The sequence below is a fragment of the Cricetulus griseus genome, chromosome 3, assembly GCF_003668045.3.
Source record: "Cricetulus griseus strain 17A/GY chromosome 3, alternate assembly CriGri-PICRH-1.0, whole genome shotgun sequence".
Classification (NCBI taxonomy): Eukaryota; Metazoa; Chordata; class Mammalia; order Rodentia; family Cricetidae; genus Cricetulus; species Cricetulus griseus.
Genome location: NC_048596.1, coordinates 51,007,945 through 51,033,042, shown reverse-complemented (window position 1 = coordinate 51,033,042; position 25,098 = coordinate 51,007,945). Strand labels below are relative to the sequence as shown.

The 25,098-nt window shown below is 46.7% G+C and overlaps 2 protein-coding genes across 2 annotated transcripts in view; one reads left to right on the top strand and one right to left on the bottom strand.

The window, feature by feature from the left end:
• Window positions 1-10,566, top strand: part of Ahnak (AHNAK nucleoprotein) — an 89,260-nt gene extending 78,694 nt beyond the window's left edge. Inside the window, exon 6 of the mRNA XM_027408324.2 lies at window positions 10,227-10,566. Within this exon, the coding sequence (XP_027264125.1) occupies window positions 10,227-10,234 (8 nt within the window). The 3' untranslated portion in view covers window positions 10,235-10,566. The remainder of the gene's footprint in view (window positions 1-10,226) is intronic.
• Window positions 10,567-17,305: 6,739 nt separating this feature from the next.
• Window positions 17,306-20,431, bottom strand: Scgb1a1 (secretoglobin family 1A member 1). The gene is made up of 3 exons (XM_027408311.2): window positions 20,377-20,431; window positions 18,172-18,359; window positions 17,306-17,457 (listed from the first exon to the last, which is right to left on the bottom strand). Exons 1-3 carry the CDS (start codon window positions 20,429-20,431, stop codon window positions 17,410-17,412), a joined length of 291 nt encoding a protein of 96 aa, XP_027264112.1. The 3' UTR covers window positions 17,306-17,409.
• Between the last annotated feature and the right edge of the window lie 4,667 nt (window positions 20,432-25,098).

Sequence of the window (25,098 nt, the reverse complement as noted above, 5' to 3'; positions counted from 1 at the left end):
TCTGATAACCCTTCTGTCACTCATTTTCTTTCTTTCTTTTTCCGTTCATTTATTTAGTTCATAAATAAAGTCATGCACAATTATGATACAGAATACAGTATGTTCACAATGGCATGGCTAAATTAAACCAATTAACATGTTATATCACACATATTCATCATTTTTGTTTTGAGAACACTTAAAGTATACTATCTCACAACTTTTAAAATATAGCATATTGTTATCAACCATATTTATCATGCTCTCAGTAGACCTCAAGACTTCACAGAGTCCATGCCTCTTGTCCAACTGCAGTTTTATATCCTTAAACCAATCGTTTCCCCATTGTTAAAAGACCCACATTGAAGCCTAATAGCCACAATTCTGCTCTCTGTTCCCATAAGTTCATCATTTCTAGGTTACACATAAAATTGAAATTGTGTGACATTTGTCTTCCAGTGTGTCACTTATTTTTTTTTGGCAAGCATATAACTTTACTACTTACTAAAGATGAAATCAAATTTGCATGCACAGGTGAGCACTCTCTGAAACACCTTGGATTCATCACATACTTGAGTTTCAATTAGCATATATATATTTATATAAAAAGAGCAATAATGGCAATATGTTATGCATCAATAGCAGCAACAGCTTTTCCAGGTTCTGCAGTCCTTTGAACAAAATTGTAGAGACATCCAGCACACTCCATTAAAAAAAAACAAACAAAAACAAACAAACAAACAAACAACAACAAAAAAGTAAAAAACAGAATCCCAGAAAACAGCACAGTTCTGTTACTCTTGTGGTACTTGGCACCATTTTTTTTTTTTTAAATTAGTTTCTCAATCATCATCTGGGAGGAAACCATTCTGAACAACATCATTAAAAACAGCTCTTTCTACCACAAGATCCAGCAATTCCACTCTTAGGCATATACCCAAAAGAAGCACATTCATATAACAAGGACATATGTTCAACCATGTTCATAGCAGCATTATTTGTAATAGCCAGAAACTGGAAGCAGCCTAGATGCCCCTCAACTGAAGAATGGATAGAGAAATTGTGGTACATTTACACAATGGAGTACTACTCAGCAGAAAAAAAAAATGGAATCTTGAAATTTGCAGGAAAATGGATGGAACTCGAAGAAACCATTCTGAGCGAGGCAACCCAATCACAAAAAGACAAACATGATATGTACTCACTCATATGTGGACCTGCTTTATGATACATAGTAGTGACCACTCATTTTCTTTATCTTGACATCCTCACAGTCCCCACGACGATGACGATGTTGCTAGTCATTCCTCCCATGCTGCACTAGTGGTCCATTGTTGGGATGTCCTTCCTTGACTTTGCATGGCTCACTCCTTCCAGCCTTTAAACCTCAGTTAAATCTTCCTTGCTAGATCACTGCCTACCACCCAAGCAGTGGTAGGCATCCCCGTTTACACCATCTTAACTGGTCTATTTATTCAGAACATGCCCTGATCACAGTGTGGTCTCATGGATCCCAGATTGGCCTGGATATACATGGTACATAGCTGGGAATGATCTTGAACTTCTGGTCTTTCTGACTCCAACTCCTGTGCTAGTATTATGGATGTGGGCCACCATGGCTGATTTATGTGTTGCTGGGGATGGAACCCAGGACTTTGTACATGCCAGGCAGGCATCGCTCCAATGGCGCTAACCCCCTTGTCCCAGATTATAAAGATTTTTACTTATTGTGTCTCCCCGTTGCAGTGTGAACTCTAGAAGGGTAGCCTGGCAGCCCAGCATAGACATGTCTTTCAAGTCACTGGTGGGAAGCTGGTGCTTGATGGGTTATTCCCAGACCTGACTAATCTCCTCTACATCTCACTGGTAAGAAACGCTGCATACCTGAGTTTCAAGCAAGTACCTATACTACTGAAATCAAAGAATTAATCTCCTATCTGCAACCCAAAATGATTCTGCTATCCAATGAGAAGGGAGTGGCTTAGGGATAAACAGTGGACACAGTTTTCCATGCATACACTTCACAGGGAAGCCTTTTCCCTGGGATGATAGGTGGGAAGGATGCTGAGGAGAAGCCTCAGGATTTGATGCTTAGCAGCCTTTCTTTGGCTCTTGAGAGGATCGCTCTCATAGAGTTGCTGGGCTTTCCTACTGATGTAAAGGCTTAGGACTTACCGGACACTCAGGGGGTGAAGGTAGACTATTAGGAGGTTGGCTGTTAAAGGTTAGGGGGAGGCAGGACAGTGAGTGTGATGGGATGGTACAGGAGGTAGACATGTGAGGTCTTAAGCATTTGAGGTTGATTTGGAGAAAGGAGTCAGCAGGTTCAAAGTTTTGTTGTGGTGGTTTGTATAGGTCCATGTACAAGTGTGACCAGGAGCAAGTGCATGCGTGTGTGTGCATGTGGAGGTCTGAGGACAACCTGGATGTTGTCCCTCAGGAACTGTCCACCTTGTATTTTTTGAGAAGCATAGACTAAGTTGGGCTGGCTGGTTGGTGAGCCCCAGGCATCTGCCAGTGCTGGGATTACATGGGTCTGGACACTGAATTTTGGCCTTCACATTTGCACTTCACCTCTACTGAGCTATCTCCTTAGCTTGAGGGTAAAGGTTTTGAACCAAGATGGGATAGTTGATCTCCATGCTTTGAAAGAGACAGGGATGTGATCAGTGAGGGGTCACTTTTTTTCTGAGAAAAGGCAGATGCTTTTTACAGCAGCAAGACAGAACCCGGAGGCTGGTGACACATGAAGATGTTTTTCTTTGGTGTGAAAATGGGCTGACTTGCTTTGAAATTTGTATCCTTGGCTTTTTCTTTTTCTTTAACGTTCTGACATAGCAGACTCTTCAAAAATATACTATCTGGACAGGCAATAGTGGTGTGTGCTGTTATCCCAGCACTCAGGAGGCAGAGACAGGCAGATCTCTGTGAGTTCAAGGGCAGCCTGGTCTACAGAGTGAGTGCCAGGGCAACCAGGGTGGTTACACAGAGAAACCCTGTCCAAATAAATAAATAAATAAATAAATAAATAAATAAATAAATAAATCCTGTGTGTATCTTAGGTTTCTATTGCTGTGAAGACACCCCATGACCACAGCAACTCTTATAAAGAAAACATTTAATTGGATGGCTTGCTTACAGTTTCAGAGGTTTAATCCATTATCATTATGGCAAGGAACATGGCCGCATGCAGGCAGACATGGTGCTGGCTACATCTTGATCAGAAGGCAACAGGAAGTAGACTGATTGACACTGAGCAAAGCTTGAGCAAAGGAGACCTCAAAAAACCAACTCCCCACAGTGACACACTTCCTCCAGCAAGATTAGTCCTACTCCAATAAATCTACACCTCCTAATAATGCCACTCCACTCCCTGTGAGCTTATGGGGGCAAATTACATTCAAACAACCACAGTGTGGCTACACACTGGGAAGTCCAAGCATAGGTCTATCCTGTGTTTTCTTGTTCCGAAGGATAGAGTTGCATGGGTGTGGCTATCAGGAGGTGAAATCCAGAGAGTCTGGATCACTTAATGGTACAAAAATTCTAAGTCCTGAAGAGTTGGGTGGGCAGATGACCTTGTGGGGGGACACCCTTGAGTTGACCAGACAGACCTGGGAACCAAAGCGAGGTCTAATGCTCATAAGCTGCGTGTCACTGACATCCTCCAAGCCTGGGCCTTCATCTATTAAAGACTGGGTAGAGGCGCCCCGCCCCCCCAGTCATAAAATGTGCTGGCTAGTCACGGGGCATTCACACCCCAGGGAGCCTGACCATTCAGTGTGCCCCAGTGTAAGATAGAGCCTTTGTGTCACCATTGCTGCTGGTTCTTCTCTTTTGGCGTCTGTCCTCCCGTTGTGGCAATGACTGCATGAGGCCGGCTGGTAGGACTGGGAGCCAAATCTTTCTCCTCTGTTTGTTCACATGGTTTCTATGGATGTGTCAAAAAAGCAAACAGAAGTCTGACTAGATATACACGCTTTATATCCTGCAATATTTAAAACTGGTGTCTACTTACGTAGGTGGCTAAAGACATAGCATTATGTTAAGATGAATAATGGCCCCAGCAGGGGGAAAATGTGTTTTAAAGAAAAAGTCCTCAGTAGGAAGGAACGTGCAAGGGCCTCACTACTCTGAGAAGAGCTAGCTCTGTGTTTTCTCCATGGGTCCTCTGTGCTGTCTAGGTGTGAGTCCAGAAGGGACATTTTCTCCCAGGCCACTCTTCATCCGGCACTGGGGGAGGGCTTGGAACGAGGGAGGCTTTGTGGATGTGTGTCATGCTGCCAGGACAGCTTGATGTTGGGAATAAAAGAGGAGCACTTGGGCCTCAACAAACTGTTCAAGTCAATGTCTCTGACTATGGCTTGGTCCCCCTGGGCTCTGTGTTGTCACTTCTGGCATGGGAGTTCATTTGTTGTTCTTATTATTTTAATAGAATACCTTTCATTTATTCTTGGACAATTTCCTACATGTAAACAATGCATTTTTCTTGTATCCATTCCTACTCTCCCCTTTTACTCCCCCCAAGCATCAGGATACCACCTTACCCACTTAGAGTTCTCTCTTTTTTTTGTGGCCCACTGAGTCCAGTTGTGCTGCTGGTTGTAATGCTGACTGATCTTGTTGGCTTGCTCCTGTGCAGGTCTTGTACAGGTAACTGGAGCTGCAGTGAGTTCATGGGTGCAGCTGCCGTACCACATCCAGAAGACATCGTTTTATAGCACTCCTCCCCATCTTCTGGTTCTTGCATTCTTTTGCCCCTTCTTCGGATGTGTTCCCTGAGTCTTGTGGGGAGCGGTTAGCAGAGATGTCTCATTCAGGGCTGAGCAGTCGATACTTAACTTATTCTCAGCACTTTGACCGGTTATGAGTCTGCATTGGCTGCTGCCCACTGCAGAGAGAAGCTTCTCTGGGAAGGTTTGAGGATAGCACTCGTCTATAGGTGAAAGTATTTAGTTAGAAGGCAGTTTAACAGCATGTCCATTTAGCAAGGCAGCAGTAGTGGGTTTTCCCTGGGACCTATCACTAGGTTTACAGTAACAGGCACGATGACATGGGACCCTAAACTGGAATGTTTAGGAATGTGATTATACCATTGCTCTTGTACCATCACGTCTGTCCAGACAGAAACGTCAATCAACAAACATGGAGTAAGTGGAACTTTATACTTAATAGAGAAGAAGCCCTGATGTGTTTCTGCCTTCAAGGAATCAGCGTCTAGCTGGAGAAAAAAAAGAAAGAAAGGGAGACTATGGGGATAAATGGAGATCACTCAAGGCGATTGGGGCCAGCCCGACTTGCTGTGCAGACACCCTGGAAGGCAAGAAGTGCTGGGCGGGGGGTGCTGACAGCTAGCCATGCTCAGCCTCCTGGCAACCAAAGCAGGGAGAAAGGAGAATCTGGTATTCATTGTGTGGTTGTTTCTAACTTCCTTCTGCTTTTAAGATCCTCTTCTGAGGGAGAACAATGTCCTGAACAGCTAGGCTTGGCTTTCCTGGCACCTGCCCAGCCACAGGGAGGGCCAGGCACCCGAAAGCATACAATGGAGAGCCTTGGCAGCTGATGGTTCTGACATCCTTTGAGAGTCGCTGGGGACAGTGGGGTGGGGGAGAGCTGATGAAACAAGCCTCCGCCCCATTTCATGTATAAATGTTGTTTTAAACTTTCCCTAAACCACCAGAGTTCTGATGATGACTTGGGTGTCTTGGAGGAGGCCACAGAGTCACAGGACTCCCTGCAGGACTTAGATTGGGAGTTACGGGGCCATTCCATGACACCATGGCCCCTAAAGTTGGCAGGAGTGGTGGATACTGAGACCATCTACATGGAGGGTGCAGCTCAAGGACCAGAACATGGGAGAGTCCTAAGCTGCCATTTCCACAGCCAGGTTCTTTAAGGCTAACTGGGGGCAGAAGGCCCAGTGCTGTGTCCAAGGAATGGGGTGGGGTTTCCTCTTTCCTTTCTGTCTTCACACTTGGCCTTTTATTTGTGGATTTTAGAACATTTATCAGCCTTTTCATGGTCACTTCTCTCTCTCTCTCTCTTTTTATTTATTTATTATGTGTATTATTTATTCTGTCTGCATGTTGCCTGCAGGCCAGAGGAGGGCACCAGGTCTCGTTACAGATGGTTGTGAGCCACCATGTGCTTGCTGGGAATTGAACTCAGGACCTTTGGAAGAACAAGCAGTGCTCTTAACCACTAAGCCATCTCTCCAGGCCCCCGGGGTCACTTTTCATTACCAAATAATTGAATGGTTGCAAAAATGATGGGTCCATGTGTATAAGGAGACAAGAGGAGTTTGAGGGTGTGTGAGTCTGGCCTGCAGTCTGTAGGAGTCTATCAGGAAAGATGGTGTTGTAAGGATGGCAATCTGGAAGACAAGAGTGAGGAGTGACTCAGGCCATAGTGGGACACAGGACAGTCACCTTTAAGATGTGACAATATGGGCTGGAGAGATGGCTCAGAGGTTAAGAGCACTGGCTGCTCTTCCAGATGTCCTGAGTTCAATCCCCAGCAACCACATGGTGGCTCACAACCATCTGTAATGAGATCTGGTGCCCTCTTCTGGCCTGCAGGCATACATGCAGGCACACATGTAGGCAGAACACTATATATAATAAATAGAAATAAATTAAAAAATAAATGTAAGATGTGATAATATTCAGAAGAGGGGAGTTGGAAGACTGTTCAGGGGTTAACAGCCCTTGCTGCTTTCCCAGAGGACCTTGAGTTCAGGTCTTGGCACTGAACTCAGATGGATCACAATTGCTTTTAACTCTAGCTCCAGGGGTTCTGACACACTTTTCTGGCCTGCACACACACACACACACACACACACACACACACATACACACACACACACACACTGAGGGAGGAGGATCACTCGTGATTAATGTCAGCTAGGATTACATAGTGAATTCCAAGGATATCCTAGGCTCCAGAGTGAGGTCACGTCTCAAAAATAAAATAGAATAAATAAAAACTGTGGGAAGGTGAGCAGAAATTTCACATGTATGACACTTGAGTGTGATATCCTTACCATTTCTGCTATTATTTGTTTAATATTTTTTCTGGTGTTTACATTAATGACTTACTTATTTATTTAAATGGTTCTGCATTTATTTGTTTAGTGTGTGTACATGTGTGGGTGTTTATGTGTCAGACATTGGAGAGCTCGTGGGACTCAGTTCTCTCCCTCTACATTTATATTGGTTCTGAAGATAGGTTGTCAAGCTTGGTAGCAAGTAGCTTTACCTGCTGGGCCATCTTGCCAGCAGCCCCTCTATTTATTTGGGTTTGAGACAAGGTAGGTACATATCCCAGACTGGCATTGAACTTGGGGTCTCCCTGCTCTGCTCTCCCGACTGCTGTGGTTTCAGGTGTACACTGCTAGTACCCAGCTTTTCTGATTAATTTTTAAAACCTTTGGTTTAATCAGAAATGTTTTCAGCTGGACATGTAACTCAGTTGGTAGAGTGCTTGCCTAGAAAGGGCCAGGGCAGACATTGTCCCCTGGCTCCCTCCCATGCTCTGCAGATCTCTTGTTATTTATTGTCTTCAGTGGGGACAGGTGTGGTCAGATGGTATGACATCCTTTCAGTCATGATTACAGGACTGCTCTGAGATGTGACCACAGTGTGAGTCATCACGAGATATTCTGGATGTGATCAGTGGTCATCTTTGTTCACTAGAAGCTGAGGCACCCAGTCCCAGGCATGGACATTGGCACTCCTGGACTGGGAGCCTGTCATATCATGCTTGCTCTGGTTTCCTGAATGGGAGAAAGTTTTGGAGGGAGAACGAAGCTATGGGAAGTAACCCCTGTGTTCCAGTGGGACTGGAAATCCTGCTGCAAGGCCTGGAATTTTGACTTCCTGTTTGGCCTGGCACTTGTTCCCCACCATTTTTTGGCTCTGACACATCCTCTTCCTCCTCCTCTCAGGATGTTTCCTCATCTGCAAAATGAGGGGGTTGTATTAGATCGTATCTCAGGCCCCTTTAAGTTTGAAAAAGTGATGATTCTACCTCCCTGCCACCCCCTCACTTCCCCCCTAGGCCTTTTAATTGACAGTGAGAAGATGAGGAAGAATGTGTGTTCCATGGCTCCGGCTCCCAACAGAGCATGAGCCAGGCCAACAGATCAATGGTCCCGAGGTTGAGAAGACCATGCTTAGGGAAGGAAAGGCAGGATGGGGAGACATTTGAAAGGCAAGTGTGTAAATGCTCTACAGATAATAGACAAATGACAATGGAAGAAAAAGGATGAAAGAGGAAGAAGACAGATGCACGCTCAAGGGTTATAAGGGAGAGAACAGGAGTTGCTGGGATGGGATGGACGGACGCATTTGCAACAGGCTCACAGTTTGGGTGAATATGCTTTAAGTTGCTGGCCTCAGAACAAACCAGTGCTGAGAGGTACTACAGTTTGCATGTTTAATGTTCCCTGAAATAAGGTTCATGGGTTAAAGGCTTGGTCCCCAGGGTGCCATTGGAAGGTGGCACCTTCCTGGTAGGAGCCTTAGGTCATTAGGTGTGTGCCTTTAATGGGGACTGTGGGACTTTAGCCACTACCTCTTTTTCTCTGCTTCCTGGCCAGAGGGTGAGCTGTTCACTTCCGTCTCCTGTACTGTAACTGGCCTGGCAGAAATGAAGGTTTTCTAAAGAGACACTTGTGTCTCTCTAGCTGAAACAGTGGACTCCAAAGAAAGGGGGAATTTTCCCAGAATTCTCATGTTAGGAGGAGGAAAAGGCACCAGCCAGAGGCAGAACTTGACTCCTGTAAAGAGATTTTATGTAGTTCTAACAGCTTGCCAGACCTCTTTACAGGATGAGACTGAAAACCCAGATAAAGATGGGTTCCTGGGGAGTGAGGTCATACCTTGACAGGGACTGCTTAGATGTGCATGTCCTTGGTCCTCTATCTAAACTTTGATCTCACTTCAGCACCCTGAAGATGGACTTGGGGTGGGGGTTGCTGGATCTCTCTGTCCTTCCCAATGTGGTCACACTGAATAAAATGCTCTCTCTGCTTTCCACTTTCAGTTTGGCTCTTTCAATTGCTTAGCTGGGGATGGATGTCTGGGCCTCTCATGCACACAGGCTGTGAACCCCAAGTTCGATAACAGCCACCAGGTTCCATCAAAGGCCCAAAGCAAGTAGTGTATCAGATCTTGGACTGTGTTCTCCAAAGCATGTGGTTTCCGACAAGTATTTCTTCTTATAAAGAAATTATCCCGGTTATTTCCTTATAGTAACAGAAAACTGACCACATAAGGAGATTGATGGCATCCCCCCCCTTCCTGATTCATTATGGAAGAGCCACACCCTGTGAGGGACTCTTCCTCGGGAGTCAGCAGGGGTGGTTGTTGGTGCCACTTGTGGTCCAGTGACTCAGACAATCACTTCCCTAGGAGCTCTTCTCCTGAAGGCAACCACAGTTTCTCTTGCTTTTTACAAAAATAACAATTCAGTTGTTATTCCTAGAGTCATATCAAGGAAGATGAACAGAAATTAGAAGTGTATCATGGACCTGCAACCCCGGCTACTCAGGAGGCCTGAGAGACAAGGCTTGAAATTGGAGGCTAGCCTAGGCAACTTAGTGAGACCCTGACTAAGAAGGGGTGAGGAGTAAGTTCAATGGTAGGGTACTTGAGTAGCATGTGCAATGCCCTGGGTTCCATCCCCAGTGCCCAGTGGGTACCTGTAGAGGCCAGAAGAAGGTGCTGGAGTTCCCTAAGATGGAGTTGCAAGCAGTTGTGAATGGCCTTACTTGGATGCTAGGAGCCTCACTCAGATCCTCTGGAAACACAAGAAGCAGGCTTAGACTTGGAGCCATCTCTCCAGCCCTGAAAGTGATTTCTTAATGGCTAAGGCTAGAGGTGGCTGCTCTCTTCCTGGCTCCTCACCTTCATCTGCTATTTGGATGTTCTCTAGAACACTTTGTCCTCTTCTGGTCTTGGGCTCGTACAGGGCACCCAAAGGATACATACCGGCTTTTTCACAGCTTCCGTTCAGTCTTTGCTGCATGGAAACCACACAAAGAGGTACGTCCAGACCCAAACATAACCAACAATAGGAATTTCCAAAGCTTCCTACTAGGCACAGGTTTGTTAAGAGGTTCTGCTGTGGGGAGGGGGGTTTTCCAGCCTGTGCAGAATGAACAGGATGGAGAGATGCAAATAGTGTTTGGAATAAAACAAACAAACAAACAAACAAACAAAAAACCCTCTGTTGTTGTTTTACAGGGCTGTAGCAGTGGCCAGGAAGAAAACCCCCACTGGAGCTTGTTTTTGCGGCTGTTCTTTGGAGCATTGTTTTAAAAATGGGAAATTACATCTTGCCATGCCAAAGGAAACAAACACCTGCAGTTAAAGGGACACCTTCCCTGAGATGGCTTTTTGGAGCATGCACAATGGTAGCTACAGCCACTTTTGGATGGAGGCTGTGGCTCAAGGTTGACGGGTGCTTTCTTTTCTTGCAAGGGGGTGGGGTGTGAGCTTATCTTTGCAACTAGGGTGGGCTGTGGCAGCTGTGGGTATAGATGGCTGTCTACTTACCCACCCAATAAACATTTGTCAAGCATCATCTGTTCTGTGTTCAGCTTGATGGGTTTTGTTTATTTGTTTGTATTTTGAGATGGTCTCAAAATGTAACCCAAGCTAGTTTCAAATTTACAATCCTCCTGCCTCAGCATAGAGGGTGCTGGGACTACAGGTATGCATCACCATGCTCTGCTAGCTGAGTGTGGTCTGTTCTGTTTCCTTCCCTGGCTTGTTCAAATTCCAGGGAGGGTTGGCCCTTGGCAGGCAGCTTTCTTATCCCATTTTCTTTAGTTTTCAGAGTCAGCACATGACAGCCTGTCCGCATGACCGAGGAGTCAGGCAGACTCTCCACACATCCCTCTCTCTTCTTGCTTCCTCTCCTTCTCTCCCTCACTCCGTTCTCTTTCCCTTGATTAATCTGAAGCAGTAGAAACAGAACTTCAGTGTGTCAATCATTACATTGCTCTAGACGCAGGACTTTCCAAATTGTCCCGTCACTGTGGTACGGTCTGAAATTCTTGTTCTCTGGTGGCAGACATTCAAAGATCTTTTTTGGATTATCTGGTTAATATTTAGCCTTTATCCATAAAGCATAAAATTTCAGATTTATCAGGCATGAAATGGATACATTTCAGACTGATTTGTGGTTTCGGAAGAATCCAGCTTTGCGATTTCATCTTCATTAGGAACAAGGATTCAAGACCACAGGGCTTGCTGCACTTCAAGCTCTTTGGGATTTTCTTTATAACCAGCTACTTATGCTGTGTATGATCTAATCTAATCTAAGCATAATGTTTTGTGTGTTGGGTCATCTATGGGCGGGGCGGGGGGCCCAGTATTCTCTCTGGAACTGATTGGTCCTGTCTAGAAACAGATAGATGGAATAAAGAGTCTTGAGCTCTGTAACGGAATTTGCTGTCTTTGTTTTCACATTGGCAGCGGCAGCAGCTCTTCCACTAAAGCCATGGTTCTCAGCCCATGGGTCTCACCCCCTTTGGTGGTCACATCAGATATCCTGCATATCCGTTATTTACATTATTATTCATAACAGTGGCAACATCACAGTTATAAAGTGGTAATGAAATAGCTTTATGGCTGGGGGTCACCACAAGAGGAAGTGTATCAAAGGACTGCAGCATTAGGAAGGTAGAGAGCCACCATATCAGAGCTCAGAAGTCTCTCCATGCAGACTCCTGTGTGGGGACTTTGCTTTCCTTTTGTGCTCCTCTGTATTTTTAAAATTTCAAGGCAGGACCTCATATTTCTCAGGCTGGCCTGGTGTTTCCTGTGCAAAAGAAAACACCCTTGGGCTTCTGAGCCTCCTGCGTCCACCTCACAGGTGCTGGAATCACAGAGGCTGTATCGGGGTCCCGTAAGCACTGATACTTGAAGGAATCTTAAATTGGCCAGATTTAGCAAATCAAACTTTAGGATGCCTGTGTGAATGAGAATTTTTGGTGAACCATGAGTCGTAGGTGTGGCTTGAATAGTGTGTGGGGCGTGAAGGATGAAAGTTGGTTCACCTGGGAATGCTGGGAAAGGTAGATCATCCCGGGAACCGCTTATGCAAAGGATGGAGGTGTGAACAGAATGGATTTTGTTCTGGGTTTCAGATATTAATGTATACGGTTCATTGCCCAGCCTAATTGGGGGCTGGGACAAACCGAAGGCATGGCGGGCTGCAGGATCTGAAGCAGAGCAGAAAATAGGGCTATTTTGGAGAGCTCTTCTCCTTGGGTGCTCTGGTGAGGAGTCCCCGATGCTCCCTCCCATAGGAGACTGAGAGCAGGGGAGGCTTCTAAGGATCCCCTTAATCCACCTCCCAGCACTGGGATCTGGCTGTTTTATTTTGATTTTTTTTCTTATGTGGGTTCTGAGGATCTGAACTTGAGTCCCCAAGATGGTGAAGCAAGCACTTTACCTACAATCTACCCAGTACCTGCTGTTTTTGCCTTTCTGAGGCAGGCCTCAAAGTCATAGCAATCCTTTTGCCTCAGCCTCCTAAGGTTATAGGTGTGAGCCACTAAGTCTAGCTGTTAGTACCTTGATCTAAACCCCAGTAAGATCCATTGTGGACATTTGGCCTCCTGAGCTGGGTGTGTGCCTTTTAAGCCATTAACTTGGTGGTAATTTGTTAGACAACCATAGGAAATAAATTCACAGGTCACTTGCAACAATGCTGGAGGCTGAGCACAGGCAGTGGAGCAGAGAAAGGCATTAAATGCCAGGGGTTGACATGGACTCAGAGACTGAAATGGACACCTAAGGTCAGCGGGTCAGGAGATCCCAGCAGTCCACAGTCCTGTCTCCTCCTCCCGAGATCTACTCCTCACCCCTGTTTCTTTCAGAGAGTCTCTGACATTTCTATCCTGTCCTAGGGAAGACAGAGTGCATACTCTTTAATAGGAGCCAGAGGAGGAACCCCAGGCAGTGCTGCAGTCAAAGGCCTTAGTCGTCAGGGTGGTTGCCTGCTATGGGCACACAGCTTCAGGTACTTTGTAAAAGTTTTGTTCTAGGCTGGGCACCTGGTTACTGCCAGAGAAGCAAAGCCAAGTTCCTGGCTCCAGTTTATCAATTCTGAAGCTGCCAATCATGCTTGCTTAGCCGAGTCTACTTTCAGTCTTTTTTTTTTTTTTTTTGCATATACCATAATTTTATAATTTTAGTTCGTGGAAGTATGCTGGGTGACTAGCTACCGATGACTCATTTCACATTCTCATACGCCTGTTGATATATTCAGTAAGTGCTTGGGAGGACCGTCACCTAATTACAGGCTTCAGAGTGCATTGTTTGCCGGGCCCTATCATCATCAATCAAGGCTTGTTTTATCATCTATTTGAAGCCCTTTGGAGCAACTGATCACGTAGTGGTGAATTACTACCCACAGCTGCCTTGGTATTTGCAAACAGCATGCCTGGTGTCAGCTGCAAACTGGCCTGCATTTTATCCCCTTCATCTTGATAAGGCTGATGAGGGCTGGTTTTGCTTTCCTCTTCCTGCCTTGTGAGTCACTTACAGATTTTTTTTTTTCCTACCAGGCTCACCCTGACTGTCTCCTGTGTCAGACAGCAGCTTTCCTGATAATCAATGGATCTTGTGAGTCTGCAATGGCAGTCCCTCTGTAGAGACCTTTCAGGCTAAAATTCCTGTGGTTGCAGATGATGTGGGTAGCATAGTTTTCAAAATTTCATCCTCACCCAGATTCATAGTTTTCTACACAAAGCCACCAAGAATTGTGACCTTCCTCGGAGCTATGAATGTTAAAATTAATAGAATGTTAAATAAAGAGATAAATAAGTAAATAATAAAAGTTAAATAAATAGAATGTTAGAATTTCCTTTTTTTTTTTTAACCTTTCCCTTCCTTTTCTTTCTGCCTTCCTTTCTTCCTCCATGCCACCTTCTTTCTTTCAGTAGAGTTAAACTATGTAGTTCTGGGCTGGCCTGGGACTTGCTACATAGACCAAGCTGGCCGTGAATTCACAGAGGTCTGCCTACCCTGCTTCCTGTGTGCCACTATGCCTGGCTATTTATTTTTCTAGACAAGGCTGGTCTTGAACTTATGGTGATTTGTCTGCTTTTGCCTCTCAAATGTGCACCACTATACCCTGTTTTTAACATATATTTATATATGCATATCTATTTATATATATTGACTCAAGCATTTAAAATTTTGTCTTTGTAGTTTGTGCTTAGCACTTCTCAAGTGCAGGAAGTACGTATTTGCACACCATCCTCCTGTGGTTTTTGTTTGTTTGTTTGTTGTTGTTTCTGAGACAGGGTTTCTCTGTGGCTTTGGAGGCTGTCCTGGAACTAGCTCTGTAGACCAGGCTGACCTCGAACTCACAGAGCTCCACCTGCCTCTGCCTCCTGAGTTCTGGGATTAAAGGTGCCCATCCCCTTGTGTTTTAGTTTGGCATATCCATAGTAAAAATGGTTGAATATATATATATATATATATATATATATATATATATATATATATATTGTAGATTTTCTTTTCCTCCCCATCTTTTTTTTCTACCCTGAGATGATCTCATTTTGTAGCTCTGGCTGGCCTGGAATTCACCATTTAGACTATGCTGGCCTAGAACTCAGACTGTCTCTGTCTCTGAGTGCTGGGATTAAAGGCAAGTATCACTATATATACACAGCCTTTCTTCATTCTTGAAATGTAAAAACCATTCTTAGTTTGAGGTTTCTTAAAACAATGTCATCATCAACAAAAACATCAAAGCAAACTGGCCTTGGCCTTCCAGTTGTAGTTTGTGGATCAAGATCTTTGCTTGCCAAACCAATAGAAAACAAACGGGGGTGGGGGTGGGGGGGTGGCGCACACCTTTAATCCCAGCACTCAGGAGGCAGAGACAGGCAGATCTCTGTGTGTTCGAGGTCAGCCTGGTCTACAGAGTGAGTTCCAGGACAACCTCCAAAGCAGTACAGAGAAACCCTGTCTCGAAAAACCAAAAGAAAACAAACAATAATGGCAGTTCCTTATTTTCCTTGGATCTCATATCTACTCCCCAGATAATCCACTCTTTCTGTGGTTATAGTCAGTTTATTCTTGCATTGTGCGGTGTGTGTGTGTGTGTGTGTGTGTGTGTGTGTGTGTGTGTGTGTGTCCTTTCCCCCCCAGACAGGTTTTCTCACTGGGGCGTGGGGTTTGCCGTTTACTTGGGTGCTGGTGCTGGGAATGACACTTGGGAACTTGAGTTTGCGCAGGGAACACTTTCTCAGACAGGCTACCTTCCCTACCCTGAATTCTGTGTTTGAAGAACCTGAGATACTGTACATTTCTTTGGGTTAATGCACGTTCTCATGTGTCGCTCTCGTAAGGCAGAGACCCACTGCAATACAATTGTACTTCCTTTTATCCCCAGTCATCTGCATTGCATTTGTGCAAGGTAAATATTTCCCTAGCAGTGAATAGGTAGTTAAAATTCGGAACTTTTTATGGTCTTGGAACTTCTCCATTTGAATAATACCCATCTAGGTGGATGGTTCGAATGAGGCAAAGGTAGGCAGGCAACTTAGATTGAGTGACCTGGTTACAGGAGAATCTGGGGCCTTGGGAGTGAGGGAGTGGGGCAGGTCCCCACCAGGGCCCTGCCTGTCACAAATAATCTCTTTTGGGATTGCCAACCCCCCTGACCTGCCCTGGAATTTTTACAATCCCAGCCCCTCCTCTGCGGCAGATAATGAAGGAGCGGGCGTGGTAGCTTTAACAGTGTGTACACACACGGGTGTTTAAGGTGGACTTTTCTCATCACTACCATCTCTCTAGATTCCTGTGTGGGAATTCCAGCAGCAGGACAGGAGTTGGGCCTGGGCTCTGGGTTGTGTAGAGATAAAAGAGATACTGCTAATGCCTGCCGAGCATAAGCAAGGGATAAAGGTTTTAAGGTTGCAGTTTCTGCTATGGAACTTTAAAACCAGGCAGGTGGAGTAGAGGTTAGTTCTGATTCTTGGTCCTCTCTGTTTTGGAGCCATCTCAGAGTCTGGATCTGTCAGGATGGCCTTTAGGGTCTTCTGGAAGTAGAATTGCTGCTAATTTCAAATTAATTACTGACTGGTCACTGGCCGGGTTCAGCTGTGGCTGCCACACTCTTCGTGTGCTTTCCCAGTGTTTTTCCTCACAATTCTGATTTTAAAAACCTCCTCCAAATCAAATTTTAGAAGCGAGATGAGACGTTTCATGATCGATGCTAGAGAATAACTTATCATCATCTGCTCCTCCCAAAAGCCAAGGGGCTGGGGCCTGGCCGGAGTTCCAGCGTGGACTACACTGCCCTCTGGTGGTTGTGACCCGCAAGGCAGGCGTGGCCCACGCCCACCCACGTAGCTTCTAGGCGCTGGCTGGGCTGCTTGGCTGGCATTCACTCCCACGGCGCCCTTGTTCGGGTGCCCTCTGCCTCAGCCCTTCTTCCTCTTTCTGCAGCCCTTCTGCACAGACCTCCTATCCCTACTCTTTAACTTCTGATGGTGTGGCCTGGCTCCAGTGGGGCTCACTGATATTAGGACAGATTCTAAACAAAACAGCAACGTCTTTTTGGGCAGCTGATACTATGTGTGGCCTGTCTTGAGGTGGGGCTTGGCTTTTAGACACTAAGGGCGGTGGAGAGGGTATGGGTGAGCAGAGGGAGATTAGGACTGGTAGGGCCTTGTGCTGAACTTTAACATTGATGTTGAGTGTGCTGTATGCTTTGAAGGATGGTGTGTGTGTGTGTGTGTGTGTGTGTGTGTGTGTGTGTGTGTGTGTGCTGCTAACCCTTACATGTGATTAAACTCCCTGTGGTAGATTGTACTCATGGAATTGCTTAGCAGCAAGTCAGCTGGGAACCTGTCAAGGGGCCTCTGGGTTTGTAGCAGCCAGGGATGATGGTGTGGCCTTGGATATGGAGGGTGTGAACAACTTCAGAAGTCTCCTCAGTTGATTGGACAAGCAAGGTCTAAGGGATGCCCATCAGGCTCCTGGCTGGAACAGTATAGCCCAGAGGATGGAGTTAGAATCCAATAATATTTTGGACCAGACTTGGGGAGGGAGGAGTGTTATTACAGGTCTGAGGGACAAGCTGAGCTTCGAACAGATGGCGAGACCTAGCTAGAGGACTTTACACTGTACTGATGGTAAAAAGCAGCAGTGTAGAGGAAAGAGGCCTTCTGGGATTCCTTGTGTGGCCTCCCTCACTTCTGGTTTACTCCACTCATTCCAGGACCAACCTTCTGGCTCCAACAGGTGGATAAAAGGACCAACAGGTGAACACAGGCAAATGAATGCTTGAGGTTTATTGCAGAGAGAAAGGCAGGGCTGGTGCAGGGAGGTCACAGAGGCACCGGGTGAGGACAGGGGCTGTTATCAGGGGAGTATCTTTGCAGTCTGGTGAGCTTTAGACGCTTAAGTCTTGATTACACAGAGGGCTTGTTAGGATTATCTCCTAGAATAAAGAAACAACCCCCCCCCCACACGTAATGGTGAGTGACCCTCAGAAGTAGATGAAGTACACAGACTTAACAGAGACAAAAGCCACAGTAAGTTCTGAGAGGAACTCAGGGCAGAAGGCCTTGGATGGCTTTCTTAAAAGCCTTAATGATAATAAAAAAGGCAGGCAAAATGACTTAGCTATAAATGCTCCTGCCATCAAAGCTGACCACCTGAGTTTAATCCACAGGACCCACATGGTGGAAGGAGAGAACCAATTCCTTAAAGACTGTCCTCTGACCTTCATGTGTGTGCGTGTGTGTGTGTGTGTGTGTGTGTGTGTGTGCGTGTGCGTGTGCGTGTGTGCACGTGCGTGCATGCGTGCGTGCGTGCGTGCGTGCGTGCGTGCGTGCGTGCGTGCGTGCGTGTGTGTGTGTGTGTGTGTGTGTGTGTGCGTGTGTGTGTGTGTGTGAGCTGGTATAGTCCCAGCTACTCAGGAGGCTGAGGAAGGAAGAACACTTGACCCCAGGAGTTTTAGGACAGTGAGGCTAGCTCAGAGAGAACCCCCCACCCAAAACAAACACACACACACACACACACACACACACACGCACAAGAAGGCGGCAAGGGACATGACAGGGATATCCATTAGCCTTGTAACTCCCCAAATAGTATGAAACTGTAGTTGGGGAACCATTTAGAAGCAACGTGAGTGACGGACGTTCCATACCGAGAGTTTCATGATGTTCATTCTGGTCTTCTGGGGGAGGGTGTCCACCAGCTTCTTCAACTGGATCCCTGAGTTTTGCAGGTCTGAGCCAGGGTTGTAAAACTTCAGGGCTGCCTCATAACTGGACTCTGAGCCCATGAAGAGGAACTCAAGGACTTGAAAAAATCCTGGGCAGGTGTCTGAAGAAGCTGGGGTGCGGGCAAAAGAAAGCACATGGACCAGCTTCTCTAAAAGCTGGCCAGCACCCTGCTGGACCAGTCAGTCTGGTCAGCAAGACATAGCAGCCTTTGGGTGATGGAACAGAATGGTGGGGCTCCAAGTGTGGAAATCTGGTACCATGTGAACACTTTCTAGGTTACAGCCAGCTTTTGCCTTTCCTGAGCCGCCTTTCCGTTCCTGACTTGGGTTGGCCACGGTTTTTGTCATCTTTCTAGACACAGTGGGTAACAGAAGCTGCCAGCCTGGCTGTTTGCTGCAGCATGGGGACTGGGAGGAGGCCTCTGGGAGCCTTGCTTTCTATCAGAATGCTCCTACCCACAGCTAGTGGTGGTCTGTGCCATGAGTTACTGAGGGCGTACGGCACAGCCCTTATGCGAATCCAGCGTGGTCCCCAAACCTGGCCTGGAAGATGGAAGCACATATGTATTCTAGTCTGATGGCACAGTCAGTTTGCAGACAAGCCTCTCATCTCACCATGTTCCCTGCAAGGGGGTGCTGTTTGGATTGTGCTATCTCCTGGGATTTCCTACCCTGTTTGCCTCCATCTTCTAACCTAGCCTCAGATTTCCTGCCCTGGAATTCTCTGCATTGTGTGCAAATTTGGCCTCACTGCTTTGACTCAGGACCTGACCCCTATTCCAGTGGCCACTCCAGTAGCTCACATTTGTTACATAACTCATAGCACTGGGCAGGCTAAGGCAGGATGACTGTGAATTCAGACCAAAATGAGACCCTGTCTCAAAACCAAAACACTGGTCACTCCAACTTAAAACTTTCTCCATAATGTCACCAGGCAGGGTGTTTCATTTTCCAGGGGCTCAGTTTTCTAATCTGTAAAATGGGAACAACATCTCTGCTTCATTGGGTTGTTATGAAAATGAAAGGGATAGTCTGTAAAATGGCTGAGCGCAGTGACTAGCACGTTGTAAGTAGCATTAACTAGTTTTACTGTCAGAGTTTTAATATGTGAACACATTGCTATGCAAATATCTTGCCAGTCCACCCCTTCACATGTTTTAGCCCTGTCTTGCTGAGCCACCCACCTCTGTGCACAGCACCGATATCTAATTAATAAACATTTTAATCCAAAATGATGTCATTTCCCCTGAAAACAAAAAAGTGTTCAATAAAAACAGCCACTCCCATTTTGCCTTGATTTGGGGTCTAAATCTCCTTGGTCATAAAGCCTGTATCCACGGACATTATGAACCTTTTCAAAGACATTAATTAGGGTTTGTTTTTAGGAAAATAATACAGCATTATCAGAGAGGAGAGGGGGAAACTGATGGTGGGAGAAGTTTTCCCAACCTCATTTCCGAAGCACAAAATTTGTGGAGGGAGATAGATTGCCCTTCCCTACCTCCCTCCCTCCCTCCCTTCTTTCCTTCTGTTCCTTCCTCCCTCTTTCATTTCTCACTCCTTTCTTCACAGTGATAGCAACAACTATCCTCAGAGGCCTCTGATCCTTTTTTCCAGAGGACAGAATGTTTAGAAAACTCCACCCAGGATTGGCAGTTTCCCAAAGGGAAGATCTCTTTCTGGAATATTCCTTTCCTCCCAGAGCAAGAGACTTGGCCTTGGGTTAGAGGGCAAGAGTCTCTGTACTTTCCCTTCCAGACTGACTGCCAGAGTTGGGTGGGGACGCCCCCTAACCTGGAGGCTGTTTCAAGAGCTCTTGGCATCTTGAGCCACTGGGCTTCAAAGGGTTCCTTATCCCTACTCCATTTTTGGGTAGATGTACTGGTTTAGATGGGCACTCCTTATCTCCTGTCCAGGCCTCCCTGGTCCCTGCAGTGCCAGGGTTCAGGATTTGGAAGGTGTGATTCTAAACTTTCTAATAGCTCAACACTTCCCCCCAAGATCACAGAATAGTGTTGGTCATCAGACTCAACATTTCTGAGAGTCATCATACCCAGGCCCTCCAGGTAGCCATAGAGGGACTGGCCACTTCCTTCTGTCTTTGGGAGAGGGACCCTGGGCTCTCACCTGAGATGCAGCAGATGGATAGCATGGCAACAGTGATTGTGATGGCAATCTTCATGGTGGAATCTGGGAGTCTTGGCTGTCTCTGGATGTGGGGTGGTATTGTAGTGTGTGTGAGTGTGTGAGGGTATCAGGTGGCCTTTTATATGTTCCAGGAAGCCCATAAGAGGTAGGGGGCAGGGCTTGGGTACCACTTAGGATACTGCATTATTTACTTGGTTACCTTCTCTGTGGAATAAGTAAATAATCTCTTTTCTTAAATCCAGTTTCTGTTCCCATTGAAACTGAGCTCACACAACAAGACACTTTTGGGGTGTCCATGCAGTGGGGGGAGCCCAAGTCAGAGGTTGTGGGGATCTGGACACCTGTGTCCTCTTTTTGAAGTCAAGCACTGGGTACCCCAGGCTCTAGGAAGCAACTGTAGACTTGCCAACCTTGGCAAACCAGAGACTGGCAGCAAAGACCCAGGACTCTAAAATGTCACTGCGCTCCTTCTATTGCCTCCCTCCAAGGAAAGTGGCTTGACTTTTTTTTTTCTTTTCTTTTCTTTTTTTTTTTTTGGTTTTTCAAGACAGGGTTTCTCTGTGTAGCTTTGGAGTGGCTTGACTTTAAGCCACAAAGCTCACTTGATTCTTGGGTGTCATTGGTCAGGTTAGATTCTGTATACAGTAGATGTGGACAAATGAAGACTTCTCCATAGTATACATCAGAGACCTAGGCCCAGATCAGGCTTGGTCTGTTCCTACCCAGCCCCATCCTTCTGATGGCCAGTTGAGGGGCACCTTCAGTCTTTATCTGACTTGACCTCTTCCTGGCCTTTACCCTATAGCCTCCTCCCTTTTGCTCCATTCTCTCCCAGGGCCTCCCACACTCTGCATTTTCCTGTTTTCCTTCCTTGGCTATTCTTTCTTGATGTTGACAGTTCTCAAGTGTTAGTAGTTCCCAGGCTTTAACCTTAGCCTCCTTGCTTCCCATGCTCTCTGTTTACTCTTTTACATCTCCAGTGCTCTTGTTGACTTAGCATGGAACCTCGCTTGGTTGAAATCCACATCTTCTGTCTTTGCTTCCCAGCCTTTCCCATTTCCACAAATCCTATTCAGACTTCCAGGTTGCCTCAAGTGTTCATCCATCCACCCAGTCAATAGATACCCGGTACCCACTATGGTGTGGTGGGGCTGGGAATTGGGGAAGACCTGGAGAGGAGTTTAAAGGGCCCACTCATGATCTTCCTGCCTAGTGGCTGTGAGGAATGTGGATATCTGAGAGCCTTCAGCTTCCAGTAACTGCAGGGTCTGCCCCTGCTACAGAGGTTGCCTTGCTTAAGGTCCCACCTTCCCCAGGGCCATTTGCATCGAATGATACAACAGAAAGGGGATTTAAAGCTGTGAGAATTTTGGTTTGCCTGTTTCCCAGTGACTCTGGGCCATTAGGATGCACTTTTCTGTCGTTCTTGAACTGTCCTGTCCATTAGCTCAGTTCTAACTGTTAACTTGGCTCACTTCTGTGTCTCTGGCCTGATCCCAGCACAGAGACGGATGTGGCCATCACTGTAAAGAGAGTTCTTAAGCTGTTCCTCCACAGAGTAGCCTTGTAAAGAGCACTTCCAGCTCTGTCTTTGAGTCCTAGGGTGAGATTGTCTCTACGTATTTTCCTACCTCCAAATCCCAAACCAGCTATTAAACAGGGAAGCCTTCCTGGACCTGTGACATGGGCACTTAATGATACAGCCCGGTGGCTGTGCACAGAACGGTTTAGGTGTCATCAAGACAAGGGTCTCTAGAATGAGCATGAGGTACCGAGTTTGGCTCTTGAGCATCCATGCAAAGTTGGATGTGTCTGGAATCCCAGACCTGGGCAGGTGGAGACAAGGGGAGCCTGGAAGCTTGCTGACAAGCCCATCTAGCCAAATGGGCCAGATTCAGACTCAGTGAGAAACCCAGTCTGAAACATGAGATGGGGAGTGACATAGGAGGACATCTGATGCCACCTCTGGCCTCCACCACACACAAACAAGTCATATTCATAACACACACACACACACACACACACACTCATGAAAGACTGTAGTTTACACCCTCTGTGGACATCTGCATGCAGGCCCTTATACAGGGCTTAAGTTATAGGGCCTTCAAGATGGTCTGGATCCTGCGTTAGTTTCTGCCACTTGTCTCCATCTGTCTCCTTCTCCAACTCTCTTCTTCTAAGTTCATTTATGTGCCCCCCCCATTTCACTCATCCTTTCTGACTGGGTCTCTGGCTCAGATCATGAAAGAACAGTGCTATTCCTGGGTGATGGCTTTGTTCAGACTCAGGGGGCATGGGCTGGAGATTAGCCTTGAGGCTGTGGTCCCCAGATTGTTACCACCAAGAGTACCAGACTGGCTCTTCCATCCTGGCCCTGGAGAGAGGCCAGCTTGTTGGTAGTGGGCCTTCCTCCGGCCCTGGGATCTAAAACTCCTGCTTCTCTGAACTGCCACAGGGGTGTGTCACTCAAGGTTCTGAGAGCTGAGTTTCTTAAATTCCAGCCCCAGCTCCTCACCCCCTTCCCCCATTGACTTTCAGGCTAGAGCCCTAAGCCTGCTTAGCACCTGAGAGAAGGTTAGGGGCTGCCACCTCTGGCTGCACTGGGGCAGGTATACCGTGCACAGATGAACTCCTTGGGAAAGGGAAGCCACTTGGTTACTAGTACCGTGAAGGTGGTATTGAATTGGCACGTCTCCCCCTGGTCCCTCTACCCTCCTTATTTCTGGCATTGGCTGTGACTGGCTCTGCAGAGTCCTGGTCCCTAGATTGATGGAGATCCGGGTTAGCAATCTTCTGGAGTGATACAAATACTTTGGGCCTGATTTCAGAAAAGGCCAGGAGGAGCCTCATCCACAGCCTGAGGGAACTGGTGGGCTTGGACACTTCATCTGGGTATTTAGATTCTTAATCCTAGGTCACCTGGCCCCTTCCCAACACCATGCAGTGTGTGTGTGTGTGGATAATGTGTGAGTATGCACATGGGTGCCAGGTTGTTGTCCCTAGTGAGCCCTTTCCTTGTTCTCGCTTAAGAACTTAGTTGGCAATGGCAGGAGGGAGGGGTGAAGTCAACAGTGCCCTCCACCAGGTACTGCAGGAGACATTGCCTAAGACCAGATGTTTATCCCCTGGCTTTAGTGCTTAGCCTATCCCCAAAAGCAGAAGCTGGAGAACAAGTCCCAGCATGGCCCAGAAAGCAGGTTGGAGGCCCTGGGTGGGCCATTCTGAGCCTAGTGCTGGGCCACAGAAAGACTGGTCAGACCACAGGCTAGGTAGGGTCAGCTTATGAGGTCAGCTGGGGGGCAAGCTATACAGACCAGTCTCTGCCTCTTCCCCCAGTGGCTAACTCTGTGATGGCTCAGGAAACAGCTGTCAATCAGAGCAGATTTTCCCTCCTGAGTTTGGTTTATTCTCTTTTGCCCAAGGCTGAGCCCTGTATTGATCTAGAACCCTCACAGGAAGAGCTTGGCACCTGTTGGGAGCCATAAGTTAAGGGGCCATCCAGAGCAGTGGAAAACTACAGGTCCTTGAAGGACTTGCCACCTGGCAACTGCTGCCACTGGCTGTTCTATCCCAGGAAGAGACAAGCAGCTCTGAGGACAAGAAACATAGGAGGCTTTCAGGCAACAGGCATTCTTTAGATAGCCTCTTGCACCAGATGTACTAACTCCCTCCTCAGTTCCTCACCTCCCTTCTGCAGCCCGTTCTGGGCGCCCCACTGCCAGCAGCCTTGCTCCCCTCTTCCCTCCTCCCTCCCTCTACATTCCCTCCTTGCCACATCCCTATATAAGTCTTATTAGTCCCTCAATAAAGTGAGACCGTGACAAAATTTGTTATGCTTGCATGGTCTCCTTTCTTTCTCCCGCCCATGACTCTCTTTCAGGCAGTACCTTTTCAGACCCTGAATAACTGGACCTGCTGGATGGGTCAGGCACCCTGCTGCGTATTTGCTTGTTTTGCTTAGCAGCAATGATGCCTGTAACCCTGAGCTTCTAGAGGACCTAAAACAACGGTCACTTATCCATCTCACTGACTCTAAATGCTGAAAGGAGATGTCTCAGTTATAATCGGTGAACATTTGTCTAGATGACAGAACTCAAGTAGTTAGCCATAGCTCAGTCCAACTATGACACAGTTGCATGAAGATGTATGGAGATGTGGAGTTGTTTAAGGTTTGAAGTGCACAGTCTCCACCTGCAGTCAAAGCAAACCCAGTGCAATCTCCATCAAAGAGTTTCTAATCCCCTTATGCGTACTGTGAGGACCAAGCATTACTTTTTTGCTTGTTTAATTTTTCTGACTTTTTACTTATTTGTATTGTGTGTGCACGTGCTACAGGGCCCACGTGCAGAGACCAGAGGCCAGCTTTGCGGAATTGGTTCTCTCCTTTCACCTTTACATGGTTCCAGGGATTGAACTCGGGTCGTCAGGTGTGTATCTGCTGAGCCCTTTGCTTGCCTCACTCTTCAGCTGTTTTTAAGACAAGGTCTCATGCAACCTAAGTTGGCCCGGAACTTGCTGTTTAACTGAGGCTGGCATTGAAGTTCTAATCTTGCTTTTCCCATTTAATGTATGTCTTCTGAAGTGTGTGTGTGTGTGTGTGTGTGTGTGTGTGTGTGCGTGTGTGATATTTAGAGGTCAGAGATTGACATCTGCTGCCTTCTACTGTCTCTCTCTACCTTGGTTTTTGAGACAGGGTCTCTA